The sequence below is a fragment of the Gordionus sp. m RMFG-2023 genome, chromosome 3 (genome assembly GCF_954871325.1).
Source record: "Gordionus sp. m RMFG-2023 chromosome 3, tfGorSpeb1-WG-v2, whole genome shotgun sequence".
NCBI classification, from domain to species: Eukaryota; Metazoa; Nematomorpha; class Gordioida; order Chordodea; family Parachordodidae; genus Gordionus; species Gordionus sp. m RMFG-2023.
Window position 1 is genome coordinate 34646025 of NC_088777.1, and position 15752 is coordinate 34661776.

At 26.0% G+C, this 15752-nt stretch overlaps 1 protein-coding gene across 1 annotated transcript in view; it reads right to left on the reverse strand.

The window, feature by feature from the left end:
• The window catches only part of LOC135926585 (3-phosphoinositide-dependent protein kinase 1-like), a 40584-nt gene that overhangs the window by 12962 nt on the left and 11870 nt on the right, over nucleotides 1-15752 (reverse strand). The window contains exons 4-6 of the mRNA XM_065462512.1: nucleotides 8930-9074; nucleotides 8507-8632; nucleotides 3613-3813 (exon numbers count right to left, since the gene is read on the reverse strand). Of these exons, the coding sequence (XP_065318584.1) occupies nucleotides 3613-3813; nucleotides 8507-8632; nucleotides 8930-9074 (472 nt within the window). The remainder of the gene's footprint in view (nucleotides 1-3612; nucleotides 3814-8506; nucleotides 8633-8929; nucleotides 9075-15752) is intronic.

The window sequence follows — 15752 nt, forward strand, 5'->3', positions numbered from 1 at the left end:
TAATTATTTTGTAATAATTTAAACTATTTTGATTTATGAAAAATTAAACGCAAATGAGGTAAACTTTATAATCTTTTTCACTTCCATTTGTTGAGTATATACTTTAAAAATAAATTTTTTTGTTTTAAAAAATAAAATTATGAAGATATGGTAAAAAGGGGGAAAAATATTAACAGTGAAACAAAAGCTCTAATAATTGACGCGTTAAAAAAAGATAGTATCAAAAATATAGCATCATGTTTTAAAGTAAGCTATAAGACAGTGACAAATATTAAATACTTTCATCTCAAAAATGGAATAAAATATAGCTTACCCAAAGGAGGTTCACGCGCACGCAAGAAATTAAATCAAGAACAGGAAGAATATATATTAAATTGTATAAATTTGGATTGCACTTTATCCTTTAAAAGGTTATGTGAAATCATTAAAGAAAGATATGATGTGGAAATATCAAAAAATACGGTATCAAGGTTACTCTCAGAATTTAGGTACAGCTTTAAAAGAGTATCATTACGTTCAGTTAGAGAAAATAACGAATCAAATATAGAGATTCGCAAAGAATAAGCGAATGGTTTGTAGATGTAGCATATATGAAGGAAAAATTTATATTTATCGATGAGAGCGGGTTTTCAATATCAATGAGGCGATTATATGGATATTCCCAAATAAATAAAAAGGCAATTAAAAATGTTCAAGGAATAAAGACAATAAATTACACTATCATTGCGGCTCTCACAATTGCAGGAATATTTCGATTCGAAGTTTTTGATGGCCCTTGCAATGCTATATATTTTAGCAACTTTATAAATGAAATATTAAATCATTTTGAAGAATCTAACATGATTAATATGATTTTTGTGTTGGATAATGTTCCATTTCATCACAATCATTCAATTAGGGAATCGATCGAAAGAAAAGGACATACATTGAAATATTTACCACCCTACAGTCCGTATCTTAATCCTATTGAGAATGTGTTTTTTCAATGGAAGGATTTTGTCAGAAATAAAAATCCTAGTAACGGGTAAGAATTAATTCGTTATATAGAACATGGAGAAAGAGGAATATCTGAAGAAATTGCAAAAAATTATTTTAGAAATATGGAGACATATATCCTAAAATGTAGAAGGGGAGAAATTATTAATGATTAATATAAATTTTTGTTTCGTACTATATTAAATATATATCGTAATTGTAATTAAATAATTTCATATGTAAAAAATTATAATAAAAAAGTTGTCTGCCAAAAATTTAGTGAAAATTAAATATACTTAAAAGAATTATCAAAAATGAGAAGAAAAAAAATTGAGAAAAGATATAGTGAGAAAAGATACAAATAAAATAAAGAAATCGCAAAAAGTTAGAAATAAAATAAGAAGGAATGACAAAAATAAATAAATTTAGGAAAAATTGAAAATTAATATATTTTTTAAAAAAAATTACGATTTTCCTTTTTTGAATGGGAATTTTCCTTTTTTGATTGACCCTTTTCCTTTTCTTTTGGGAATTTTCCTTTTTCGATTGACACTTTTCCTTTTTTGATTGGACCTTTTCCTTTTTTTTGTTGACACTTTTCCTTTTTTGATTGAACCTTTTCCTTTTTTGTTTGACACTTTTCCTTTTTTGATTGGACTTTTTCCTTAACCTTAGGGACTTTTCCTTTTTTGATTGACAATTTTCCTTCTTTGATCGGACCTTTTCCTTTTTTGATTGAACTTTTTCCTTTTTGTTTGACCCTTTTCCTTTTTTGATTGAACCTTTTCGATTGGGACTTTTCCTTTTTTGGATGGGAAACCCTGTAAATTAACATTGTATAATATTCAACAACAAAAATGAAAACTTTGGACGTAGTAGATTAGTTATTATATAGAGATAATTATATATTAAATGCGCACAATTTGAACGTTTCAAAACAGCGTTTCAAAAGGCAAATAATGCTTTTTAAATGCATTCGTTTTATTTGGACAGCATTTTTTTTGTTTTAAATTTAGACGTTTCATATTAAATAAATAAAAATTAACGGTTCAATTTAAACATAGTTGCGTTAACGTTATTTTTGCGTTTTGAAACGCTGGGTTGAAACGTACAATTTGTGCGCACTATAAGAATATTGGGCCAATTAAAATAAAACGCCATCTATATTATAAAAAGTATTTTTCATTTTTAACTAGTTTTTATCGATTTTGCCTATGAAGTCGTAAAAGCTCCACTCCAATTATTTACTCATATATCATGGGAATAGTAAGGTTTATCAAAAATTTCAAAAAAATCGGAGATAACCATTTTTCTCTATGAGGATTTAAAGTTTCATTCCGGGAAAAATTTAAAAAAAATTTTTTAATATTATTTTCTAAAAATAAAAGTATAATCTTTATTTTAACAATAAATTTCTTATATCAATCATTACTTTAATGATTACAGACATTCGTTAAAAAGGTAATTTCTCATACTTTGATCTTCTATATCTAAGTATAAAAGCTAAGAGACTAAAATGTTGCCCAAATATAGATTACACGAAATTTAGTCTGCATATGAATTTCTATAAAAATCGAAAGGGGTTGGCATGGAATGACCAGCCGAATTTAATCTTTTCTTCTTCTGTAATGTTAAAAATGGTTTCTTTTTAAACTATATAAAATAGTATGATGTAAACAGAATTTCAAATAAATTTTTTATAAAAGGAATATCGTATTGAATGTAATATGCGTAATTGATAGGGAAACTTGCCTCCAAATTGCATAAATCTAATTAAATCATATTTTCGAAGAAGAGCCTGCCAATTTATAAGAACAATTTTTCTAAAATCCTAACTTTTGAATTGGTTATCTTTAGACGTCCTCTATTTTTAATAGAAAATCCCGGTAATTTTTTATTTACGAAATCTATTTCTACTCGTAGATTTTGCTAATCTACCAAAATTTATCCTCTTAGATTAGTAAATAATAATCTTATGAATTTAGTTATCTATTTCTATCCATTTAAAAAAAATAAAATGATTAAATTATAATTTTAAAAATTTTAGCACATAGGCGAACATCTTGGTGATCTAACATAGTGGGCGAATACCTATGTATAAGGTGACAATTTTTAAAACATATATTTTCCTTAAAATCTATAAGAATTAAATTCTAATTAAATGTTTATATAAATATATATTTATATTAATTAAGATATTAATAATTATTATTTTTGATTTGAAAATGGATGTAAGCTAAAAATCAAGGATGGCCGCATATCAATAAGATGGGGTAGTACACATTTGAATATTTAAAAAAAAATTGATTTTGGTCCAAGCCCTATAAAATAGTGAATTTTAAAAAAATCAATCACAGAGTTAAAAAGTTATTGATTTATTAATTTCATATAAAATTTTAAACAAAATCAATATTAAAGTGCAATATATAATTTTTTTTAGCTAATATAACTGTTTTAAGATTAGGTTACTTTCATATAGATTGGAACTTAAATTTAAAATCCGTTATCAATTGATACCGATACAAAATCCAGTAATCTCGAAAAATTAGTTTCATATTCATAATATGTAAATATTTCTTTTATATAACAACCTCACAAAAATTAATTAGAAATGAGTGGCAAGAGATAAATTCTTACACATAGGTGACTGGTTTGCTGGTTAAAATCTCCGGGCTAACGTATTGAGCCGTGCCCACAAACGAACTGTGCCGATTATTTTGCTTAGCTACGGTTCTACTAACCCCGTTCGTTGCAATTTTATTGGATTTTGTGTCATCATCCGATTTTTCTTGAGCTCTGTCGTCATTGGTACTTGAAGAGTTATCGGAGCTGGGATCACTAAAATATAATAAAAATATTTCAAAACTCCCTTGAGTATAATTTATGATAGTTTTGATTGTATTTATATTTAGATAGCAAAACAAACCCTTAAGTTAATATTAAAACCGTCTAAACGTTTGGCATATATTTTATTTAGTGCTTTATTGTGTCTATTTTTTTATATATTATTTTGCCTCATTGCAATCGTAATTTATAATAAACCAAATGAAATTGAATGATGAATATCATTCGGATGTTTTTGGTTTTAAATTATAGAATCTACCGAATAAGAAATGAATATATAATTAAACATCCATAAGGTGAAAATTCAAAAGAGGTTATATTTTGGTCAGTAGAGAGATAGTCTTAATAATAGAGCTGCCAAGTTACTAAAAAAATGTAAAGGCGTTATATTTAGCGTTATTCTGCACAAATATTAAAATCATTACTTTGACACAACTTTTTTTAAAAAAAGTAACGCCGTTAAAACCTTTTAGGTAAAAAAAATTTTAAATATATTATTTTCCTTTTTTTTATCAATCGATATATATTTATTATACAATACAAATCCCAAAATTCAAATAAATAAGTAATTGGACAGATTTAAACATACTATACTATAAATTAGTGTAATATACATTTTAAAAAAACGAATTTATTTGTAAAAAGTAGTTCAAATTCGTGAACGCGTTCGTTTTCATTCATATTTTAAAAAACATTATTTAAATTCATTCAATATTTAAAATAATTAAAATACATTACACTAATATTCTACAATATCCTGATTTTTTTTTAGCTAATTATTTTAAAATGGTATTTTTTTTTGGGGGGGGGGGGGGGTTATAACTTCAAAATAACCTTTTTGTGAATAATAGGTATTTAAATAAAAAAAAATCAGGTAACACCCCCCTCCCCCACCGTTAGTGGCGCTGCTGAATAAGAATATGAATAATATCAAGCCATTGAATTAAATATTTTTATTTGTAATAGAATAAATATGTGTAAAAAATATGAAGCAATAAAATAAAATTTAGAAATTTTTTGTCACAGTTTAGAACAGGAACCAGACCCTAGAATGGCGTGGAAGCAGAAATAGTTATTTTTAAAATATTCAGAACCGAAACGTACAGGTCCCCAACTGATTAAAAAATAAGTATAATTTATTATATAAAATCTACTAGTAGATGGCAATAAGTTAAGCATATAATTTTATAATTTGAAATATTATTGTTATTGATTGGCGTCAAATAATCCAAATTTATGTTATTTTCACTATCTAAAATGGAAAATATGGTAAGTATTGGTTCGATCTATTATTGTAATTAGGCCATGGTAAGGATATATTATCGGAATCCGAACTATCAAATATATTTATCTATAAAATAATTTATAAACTTAAATATAATGAAATATGACCAATATTTAAACTTTTTAATTGAATAAACGTGAGAAATAAACGCGTTTGTCAAAAAAAAAGGAAAGAATATGTTCACGTTGATAAAAGAAATGCCGTTCAGCATGTTTAGTTTTAAATATGAATATACCGGTAATTTACTCTTTTAAAGATTTAAATGGTGATTGTTTTCAAAGTTTTTAGGATCTTTTATCAGCACGCTTTTGCTGCATGTGCTGAAGGTAGTAGGTTGCTAATACATTTTATAAATAGGTTTAGAAATTGTTGAGGTTTTCTTTTCCAAAGATATATATTTTCTCTAGAAAATGACAGTTCATCATCTGAGTCATCAGACATATCATAAAAAATTTTAAGAATAAGTTTTGGCATTAATTTCCTTAATAGATATTTTTCCCCAAAAAAGAAAGCAAACCACTGTTTCTTTTATCTTGGCCTTAAGGTAATGATAAAAATAATTCAAATAATATCCTCACTTTTGAATACTCCAGTGACCAGTGTCCCCTACACTTTAAGAGGGATGGAAGCAGAATACCCCCCCCCCTGAAAAGTAGTCTTCCCTCGAAAATGGTTAATTATTTTTTGACCCATAAATTTTAAAAATAATTTTTATTGCATCAATCTTTAATATATAATGTAAATAAAAAGTAAAAAAATATTATTTTTAAATTAATAATTTAGATAAATTGGGGGAAGAGAAAGCGAAAGAATTTATAATTTCATCAATATTTAATTGCTTAAATAATTTTTTTTCCTTTGATGAAATTAGATTTCTCTCCTTCATAAAATCTTGTGCCTTTGAAAAAACAACCAAAAATTCAGTGTTATTATCTATTAAGATTAAAAAATAATTAAAGACAATAATTTAAATTATACTTCTCAAATTAATCAGGCAATCTTTGCCAAGTGAATTTGATTTATTGCAAACCCTATATCCTTCGAAATAGTTTGAAATTTTGTACAAGCCAAACTTGTTATCAACAATATTTTATCCAAAACACAAAGTGATAAAATTAAATAAAATTTTTCTATTCTAAAGACTATAGCACGCCATATTGGAAGTGGCAGGATCTTCAGAATCCTTTAAATTTGTTAAAGCTGCCCTCAAGGCATCATAAAGTAGAAAAAATTTACAATAGCTTTATATGACGATAGCCAGCTTCTATCTAAACAAATAAGATAATATTACCGAGGGGTATTCTTGATGCGTAGAAATCGTTGCGATTTTGTCAGTGCATTACTCTTATCAGATCCTCATTTTAGCACCATTAAAATATATATAAATTCGTCTAATATTCCTATAACATTTCACAGTTCTTTCATAGATTGACATTATTGAACAATGAATAATTTAATCGATGACAATAGCACCAAATAAAAGTTGCCTTTGGCGACTCCGCTCAATCAAAGCCTGCACTACATTGATTCTTCCACTCATGTTTGAGACGCCATCATAGCTTTGCCCAAATAGGAATAAAAGAGGTAAATTCTTGAAGTCAAGTTTGGATATTATATTCTTTTTAATATCGAGACCAGTTGTATTTCCCGTACAATATATGTCTATCAGTCTTTCAATGGGTTTAGGGGTCTCACTATTTTCAACATATCTTACTATCAAAGCTATTGCTTCTGATTTCTAAATATCATATGTGCCATCAACTATGATTGAAAAGCACCTGTTAAATTCAATCTCATTTTGAATTTTTTTGATAACCATATTTTTCATGGTTTCAATAAGAATATTTATGTTATTATATGATAATAGATTTGAATATAATTTCGTTTTTAATCCCTTATTTTTTTCTCCCTTCTTCATTTTGTTGTATATACATTATGAGTACAGGTTCAGAATCTGCAATGAGTTTAATAAGGCCCCCATAGAAGGCTTGGTTACTAGATATTAAATAACAGACATCTTATAATTATTCTTATGATAGAACGGTTATTATCCACACATTCTTTATGGGTTATTATAAATTGTAATATGAAATTTTTATTATATGAAAGCCTTCCATAATCGGCCATCATATGTGCCTGTGAAGATTCATGTACAATAATATCACGATTAAATTTCATGAACATTATCAGAGTCAGATACTATATTTTCTTCTAACATATTTTCGTTATTATTAGTATACTTTTAAAAAATAATTATATTAATAAAAATATTTATTATATGAACAGTATTTAATTCCCACTTTTTACTTCTTTTTTCTTAAATTGCGATTTATTACCCTTTATAAGATAAGTATAAACAATTAAATATTTGATAAAAAAATTACTTTGCTATTTGTCCAATTTTGAGTAATATTCTTAAAAGCTACTATTTCAAAGCTTTTCTTTATATCATTAAAATTAAGCCCACCATGTCTTTTTCTAATGTGGTCTGTCCATTTATCATCTCTTATATTATGCGATGTGCAATTTTTAATTAAGCATTTGTATTTTTTTTTGGTTAATATTTTTGGGCATATTTTGAAATTGGAAAAATAATTTATGACAAGAAATCTCGGATAACAACTTAATTTATTAAACATCGACCAAAATTTCCGTCAACACATATTAAATTAAATAATAACATAAACCAGAAATCAATTGGTTATAGATAAATGTAGCAAAACAATAAAAGAATTAGATTTTTTTTAAAAATTACCCCCACTCAAATTTTTAGAAGTAGTTGCTTCGGACGCCCCCCCCCATTGTAGGGGCCACTGCCAGTGACGTATCCAGAATTTAATTTTGGAACCCGTTCAATAAAAAATTACCCAAAAAAGGAAAGCTAAAATTAAATAAAAATGGAAATCCAAAATTAGCAAAAAAAGGGAAGTCCAAATCTAAAATTAATAAAAAAAAGAAATTTAAATCCTATAAATTTTGGCATAACGAGCTCCTTAAATATGTTACTGACTCTCTGTTTCTACTAATATAAATCCAATAGATCAATAAAAAAATAGCTGAAAGAAGAATGAAATAAAATAGTCGAATAATTTGTTTTAAATACTCGATTTTATGTTGTTTTTTTATATAAATATTAGACCTTAACACTAAACAATATAAAATAAAAATGATTAAAATTACAATAATCAAAAATATAAAGCATAGGGGTTACTTTAATAAGCTAATTTCCCTGAAGAGTAACGCCGTTACCTTTTTTTGGAAAAATATATAACACTAATTAAACACTTTTATTAGGAATTTACAAGGAAGAGGCCGGCCTAAAAGGGCCGAGATAAGGAGATCGCAACATTTGGGCGTTTAATAATAAAACGAAATAAAAATAATATTTGAAAAACTTCATACCTTTTATTATCTTCAGTATCTTGATCGGTTGGGGAAGATTCGAAGGGAGAAAAGGTGGCCGATCCAAAATCAGTGATTTTGATGTGGAAATTCTCATCGAGCAAAATATTTTCTGGTTTGATGTCCCTAATATAATTTTTTTATTAAAATAAAGTTTAAAAAATATGTATGAGTAGTAAGCCTTATTTCAAGCTTATGATGAAATTGGATAAAACTTATTTCTTCATTTATATTCATCAATCTATAAATATATAAATTTTCATCCTTTTTGTTACAAAAGTATCCCATCCAGTCTATTCATAATCAATATAAATTCTTATTACATTGAGTCATTTAAATTATTTAGGCCGGCTTAGGTAAGATATAAAATTAATTCAATATAACCAAAAAATAAATAAATAAATGAAGAATTTTCTAATTTACCTATGAACGATGCCCATCTTGTGGAGGTGTTCAAGTGCGCAAGTGAGTTCAGCGGCGTAAAAACGGGATATCTCGAGATCAAAACAGTGTTTGAGATTTATGTAGTTAAGTATTTCCCCATTTTTGGCGTAGGACATTACGATGACTACAAAAAATTAATAAAATTTTGTATTTAAACGTTATTATTTATGGAATTATTAACGACAGACATTTATCATCATGGTTTTTAAAAATATTAAGTCGTAATATTCTTCATACTATATGAATATACAAGGTACTTATCCTTTATAAATGAGAGGTTTTATTGTAAATTATAAATGGTAATATTCAGAAAGTACTCTATGGAGCTAATATTTCATCACAGCTCGAACTGCATGAAAGTAGTATAAATATTTTGAAAAAAAAATGTGTAAATATATTTAATACGTTCAGTAAATAATAATAAAATTTTGGATAAGGAAAAAAAAATGCCCTTAACAAATTATCAATTGTAAGATCATCTTTTTCTGAGGTACAATATAGTATACATCTTTATTTGGAGTGTGTTGATCCGTAAATTTTTCACCGATCCGATATTCTTCGATAACCGACACCGATATTTATAAGAATTTTTATTTATCGTCTATCTTTGAATCAATATTATAAACTCAATATTTTGATTTTCTGGTGAAAAAAAATAACTAACTACAAACTATGAAACAAGAAACAATTTGAAATTTTCCATTTCTCGTGGTCAGGCGATATTTGATGCATTATCAAGAAGTGTATTTTGTTTTTTTAATGCCCCCCCCCACCCCTAAGTTAATCCTCTTATTTAAAATATGAGCAATGATCATTATGACTTCTTGTTAAAAAACAAAATAAAGCAATTTAAAAAATAATTATAACTCGATCTCTTTTAAATATTACAATTTGAATTTTAGTTTCTATTTTACATTTATTATCATTAATTAGGGAAATGTGTAAAAAAATATTATATAATATATACAATCATAAAATACCCAAAACAATGATAATATCGGATCAAGTTTTTTAAAATATGGGCCAAATCAAATTTTAAAAAAAAGATAACATATCGGATTTACTATTATTTGTTTATCTATTTATTTTCAGCCATATATTCAATCAGATGGTGGATTGTATATATTATAATTGAAATTTCAAAATATAAAATAAATTTTCAATATTAATTATATGTATTAATATATATTATCTAAAAGTATTGAAGGTAGCGTAAAGCTACTTTTAACGCGCTACAAAGAACATTGTTATTAGGGGAAGAAAAAAGAAAGCTAAATTAAATGATAAATTGAATATATAATTGGGTATAGAATCAAATGAAATCCGTTATGATGTATTGGACCCAAATTGTCAAAAATTTAAATGATTTTGTTTTCCAAATGCATTATAAATCTTTTTAGGAGGAAAAAAAAATCAAAATTCATATTTTCCACACGTGTTTATAACTTTCCCGTGTTCATTGAAAACTAAATAGTAAAATTTTTATAACTTATCTAATTTTTTTAAGATAGGACTTTACTAAATAAAAATAATAATTCAAGCCGTAATATTTTCGAATCGCTTAGCCTGATTGTTTTATTAAAATATGGTGCCATTTAACAGAATATAAAACTGGCCTGTTCCCTCGAAACCGCCGAATCAAGGAGGCATAAGAAATAGAAATAAATTAGTATTGTTTTAAAAAAATGTTTGATCTTTCATATGGGAAGGTGCCCTGCAAATTTCGTTTTTTTCTAATTGCAAAAATATGTAGGCCTGAGCAAGGTTCTGGCTTGCATGACTCTAATCTAGATATTAAATATTCCATTAATATTCATTTATTACAATAGCCAAATGATTAGAGTTCGATAAATTTCTCAATATACTACAATAATATGTCTCTCCGGCTTTAAAATAAATAAAAGTTTTTGTCATTCTAAATCGATTACTTCTATCTGTTTTAGAGATATACTAATATTATATAGATTAAAGTTATGAATTATACAATACAAGTTAAAGTCATAAATTTATCTTCAAAAAACAATAATATAAAATAAAAAAAGGAGCCATTCTATTTGAAATTTGTCAAATTCTGAAAAAGTTCACAATTTACCGATAAGTGGTTTATATATATAAATTTGATTGCAACGGATATGTGATAATTGAAAATTACTTCTCGGCAATTTTAATAAAATGCTGATCCCTATATTATAATCATTTTTATATATTATAGTAAATAAATTATAATTAAAAAGATTCAAAGGTAAAGTCAAAAAAAAATAAGCTCGATTAGGTGCTGTTAGATATATGGAATTTTCATATAAAATTATTTTATTTATATGGTATTGTATAGCATGAATTACAATTTAATTCATTTATACATTTAACTTATCTATTATATTTCATATTCGATCAATTTATGCTTATTAACCTATTAAACAATTAATTTAATAACATATATAAATATGTTGAAATTTATTAGATAAATAATTATTAAATTTTCAATATTAAAATATACTAAAATATTCCACAAGTCCTTGCCTACCCCATATACCACAGGTGCCTTTTCTATAATAAATTTAATATATCTCAGTAATATATCTCAGGAACAAATCGAAACCTAACATTTAACACTCAATTAATATGATATTGATTAAAATTGAGTTAGGGCCGAAATATTATTCTTAGAAGTCTCTTCTACATTTTTACGTTCAAAAAACCCATCAAAACTAATTTAAAATTTTTTTATGTAATAAAATAAAGTTATATCTCGAATGTTTTATATTATGGGCAGGGGTTCGAACCGAACCGAACCGCAAAACAGGAATGAACCGTTATGATTTTCTGAACCGTAACCTTAACCGAACCGTTATGAAGAAAATATTAAAAGAGCGAACCGAACCGTTATAAATATTTTGAACCGAAAATAATTAATTTTAAATTATTAACCTAAATTTGAAATTTTAATTTTCCTGAAGTATATCAAAAACTTAATTCGTTAAAATTAGATATAGCAACTAGATATGATAGGTCCATATTGGGGATCAATATTCAATTTATAAATAACGGAAAAATAAAATTAAGGACTCTATGCATGAAAGTGATTAAAGAACGACACACATCAGAATATCTTAAAAAAATTATTCTAGATGTTCTAAAAGAATATGAAATAAAAATTGAGCAGATTTACACAATAACCACCGATAACGCAGCAAATATGATTAGGTTAATTAAGCTATTAATACTACACGATGAAGAAGATGATGAAGATGATGACCTTAACGATTATTTAATTAATGATGATTTAAATAATAATGATATAGATAATGACGATTTAAATAATAATGATATAATTCATGATGAAAATAGAGAACTTTTTAATATTGAAAATATTAATCTTGCACCAAATGCCAGATCCATATTAATAGGTATTAGATGTGCTTCACATACATTTCAATTAGCAATTAATGATTGCATTAAAAATTCAAATGAAATTGTCATTATAAATAAAGCAAGAAACATCTGCAAAAAAATAAGAAATCAGACAACAATGGCTATTCTCTCAAAATTAAATTTGAAAAAACCACTAATAGATTGTTGCACAAGATGGAACTCTATCTATTTAATGTTGGAGAGATTACTAGAGTTAAAAAGCTTTTGCCAAGAAATATCGCTCCAAAGCGATCGCGAAAAATGTTTATCAGAGAATGAATGGAAAATAATTAGTAAGCTTTATATCCAGCTTATGTTTTGACAAAATATTTACAAAGTGAACAATTGACAATGGGCGATTTTTATGCTGCGTGGATCAAATGTCTCATGCAAACGAGTAAAGTAGACACTCCATTTGCCAGACTTTTAGTTTCTACGATGAAAGCACGAGAAATAAATTTCAAAAATGAAGTTTTTTGCTCTGCTATTTATCTCGACCCTAGATATAATGTATTTTTAACTTTTGAAGAAAGAGAGATCGCCAGAAAACATCTTTGTAAAACTTGGAACTTGATACAAAATCTAAATAATCAGAATATTGAAATTCTAAATACTATGCCTACGTGTTCGTATTCGAAGGATAATTTAGATCATGATTTTGAAGATTTATTAAAGTCGCATGAAAGTCTTAATAAGAATAATTCTCAGGGCATCGAAAATTATAATAAATGTATAGAAATAGAATATATAATTCGGTCATTTGATAATATAGAAAGATTAGAAAAAGATACTAATCTTTTGAATTATTGGGAAAATGTAAAAAATATATGCCAGAACTTTATAAGTTAGCTATACTGTGCTAGCAGTTTCAGCTACGCAGGTCTCCGTAGAAAGAGCATTTTCAAGCCTTAAGTTTATACTCTCTGCCCAGAGAACTTAATTAAATCCTGAAATATTAGAAATATTTTAGTTATCAGTTCGAATTCTCTTTTTAAACCTAAATAGTATAGTATACATATTATTTTATTCATTATTGTATTTACGCATGTTTGTTTTTATCTTATTTATTTATAAAATAAAAAAAAACTAATTTGTCTAATTTATATTTCCTAAATTTAATAAAAATATCTATTAGATTATCATGGATAAATTAAATAAGAAATTATAAACTAAAAAGATTTTTCTCTAAAACTAATATATACATGGTTAATGATTAATTTTTTTTTAAATTAAATTTATAAAAACCGGAACAAACCGAAAAGAACCGTTATAAATTATAAACCGAACCGATATGATTTTTTTTTAAAAAACCGAAATGGAACAAAACCTTTATAAAATTTTAAACTAAAAACCGGAACGAACCGAACCGTTATACTAAACGGTTCGAAATCCTGATTATGGGGTCTTATTTGTTTAACCAATCATATACCATTTTTTTAACACGTGATAATTAAAAATATGCAACTTAAAAAAATAAAATTATAAAATAACAAGCTACAATAATGAAGACTGGGAAAAAACGTAAGAGAGTTAGGTACCTTATCATAAGTATAACTAAATTCTTAATAAGTAAAGAAAGTAGATAGAAAAAAAATAACCATTACCAACTTTTTTAGATAATTCATAAATTTTTTAAAAATAATAACAAATTTAGTTAATATTCAGATCAGATATAAAGCTGATAAAACAAAAAAATTACAAGGATTATTTTTGGTTTTATATTTTTTTTAGTTTTAAAATATTCAAAAAATAACCGCATTTGTTTGAAATTCATAACAAAAAATCGAAAGTTTGGTTTTGAAATTCAAAGTTTTTTTATTTGTTTTCCTAACTCAATTATCTAAATTCTTACCCAATCATTAGGCCCCTTTTCTCCCTCTTTACCTGATCTCCATCTCCTTATTAATATTAATTAAATCATCATGTCCCACCCCACTTCAAAAAAAGATAATCATACTTCTTTGCACTCTCACCTTCATTCAATCTTGACTCTTACTCTCCTTTCTTTACCTCCTTATAAATATATCTTATTCTAGCATATTTGATATCGTATTGGAAAAAAAAGTGGTATCGGTACATCTTTCGTATATAATAAATTCTAAAAAAAAGATTTCGTAGTTTAACTTTCTTTTTTATCTATAATTAAAAAAAAATTTTAAAGTCTATATATCTCAATAGTTTTTTTTTTGCCCGGGAGCATAATGTTTTTTTAAATCTCTCTCATGAAAAATTAATCTGAGTGGAGGTAGGATACTATAATAATCGAGCAGCGATTTCGTTGTGATTTTGAAAGACATTTTATGATCAAGTGAAAGTTAAAAATTAATTAAATGTGGTGCAATCATCAAAAATAATATATAATAAGAGGAGGCCTAAATAAATCAAAGAATCGGATGGTGTCGGTATTTGCAAAAATAAATATTAAAGCTTAGAATCTAATATATATAATCTCCATAATCATAACACGATCGTTTTCGTATCTCCCTAATGTATTTTAAATTTAAGGAGACTATATAGTGTAATGTTAATTTTATCTCCATAATCAAAACACGATCGTTTTCGTATCTCCCTAATGTATTTTAAATTTAAGGAGACTATATAGTGTAATGTTAATTTTTTGCTCTCTACGAGAATCGAACTCGAGCCTCCCGTTTCTAAGGCATTTTTTTTAAAATATGGGTTATAGATTGGTCTGAAATTTTTTTTGCAGACAGCCAGAACTGATCAAAAAACCATGTGTTGAAGGTTAATTATTTGATTTGTATGTATTATTAAATATACTTTATTAATAAATTTTATATAAATATTAAAATTTAAGAGTTAAAGAGGTAAAATTGTTGCAATTTGTACTGTGAGCATGTATTGGAAATATCAAAATTTAAAATGGTTTGTTTAAAATTTAAATTAGGATGAACATATTTTCAGAATGATACTTTAATATGTATTCATGAATTTCATATAAATACCAGAAGCTCACCAGTAGAATCATAGGTAAATCAGAAATTTACCCTTCATTTGATTATAATTTTGAAATTAGACAGATTTAATTCTTATAAGCCCCTTACATCAGACCTATTTTTCTGGATCAAATAATTGGGTTTTCCTGGGCTTGGGAAATATTTTTCACCATTATTATGGACTTGGACCTAGCTTGAGAAATATTTTTCATAATTATTATAGTCTAAGATTCCCGTAAATTTTTTAATTTTAAATATGGACTAGAAATTGGCCTGAAAATTTCTTTTAAAAACATGGCAAGGCCTGATCAAAAACCAAGGCCCATGCAACTTTCATATTCTGATTGTATTTTTAAATGCATTGTGACTTTTTATATATTTTATTTCAGTCCTCAACTATCAAAATTATTATGGTCCTTTGCGGGTTTGAGAAA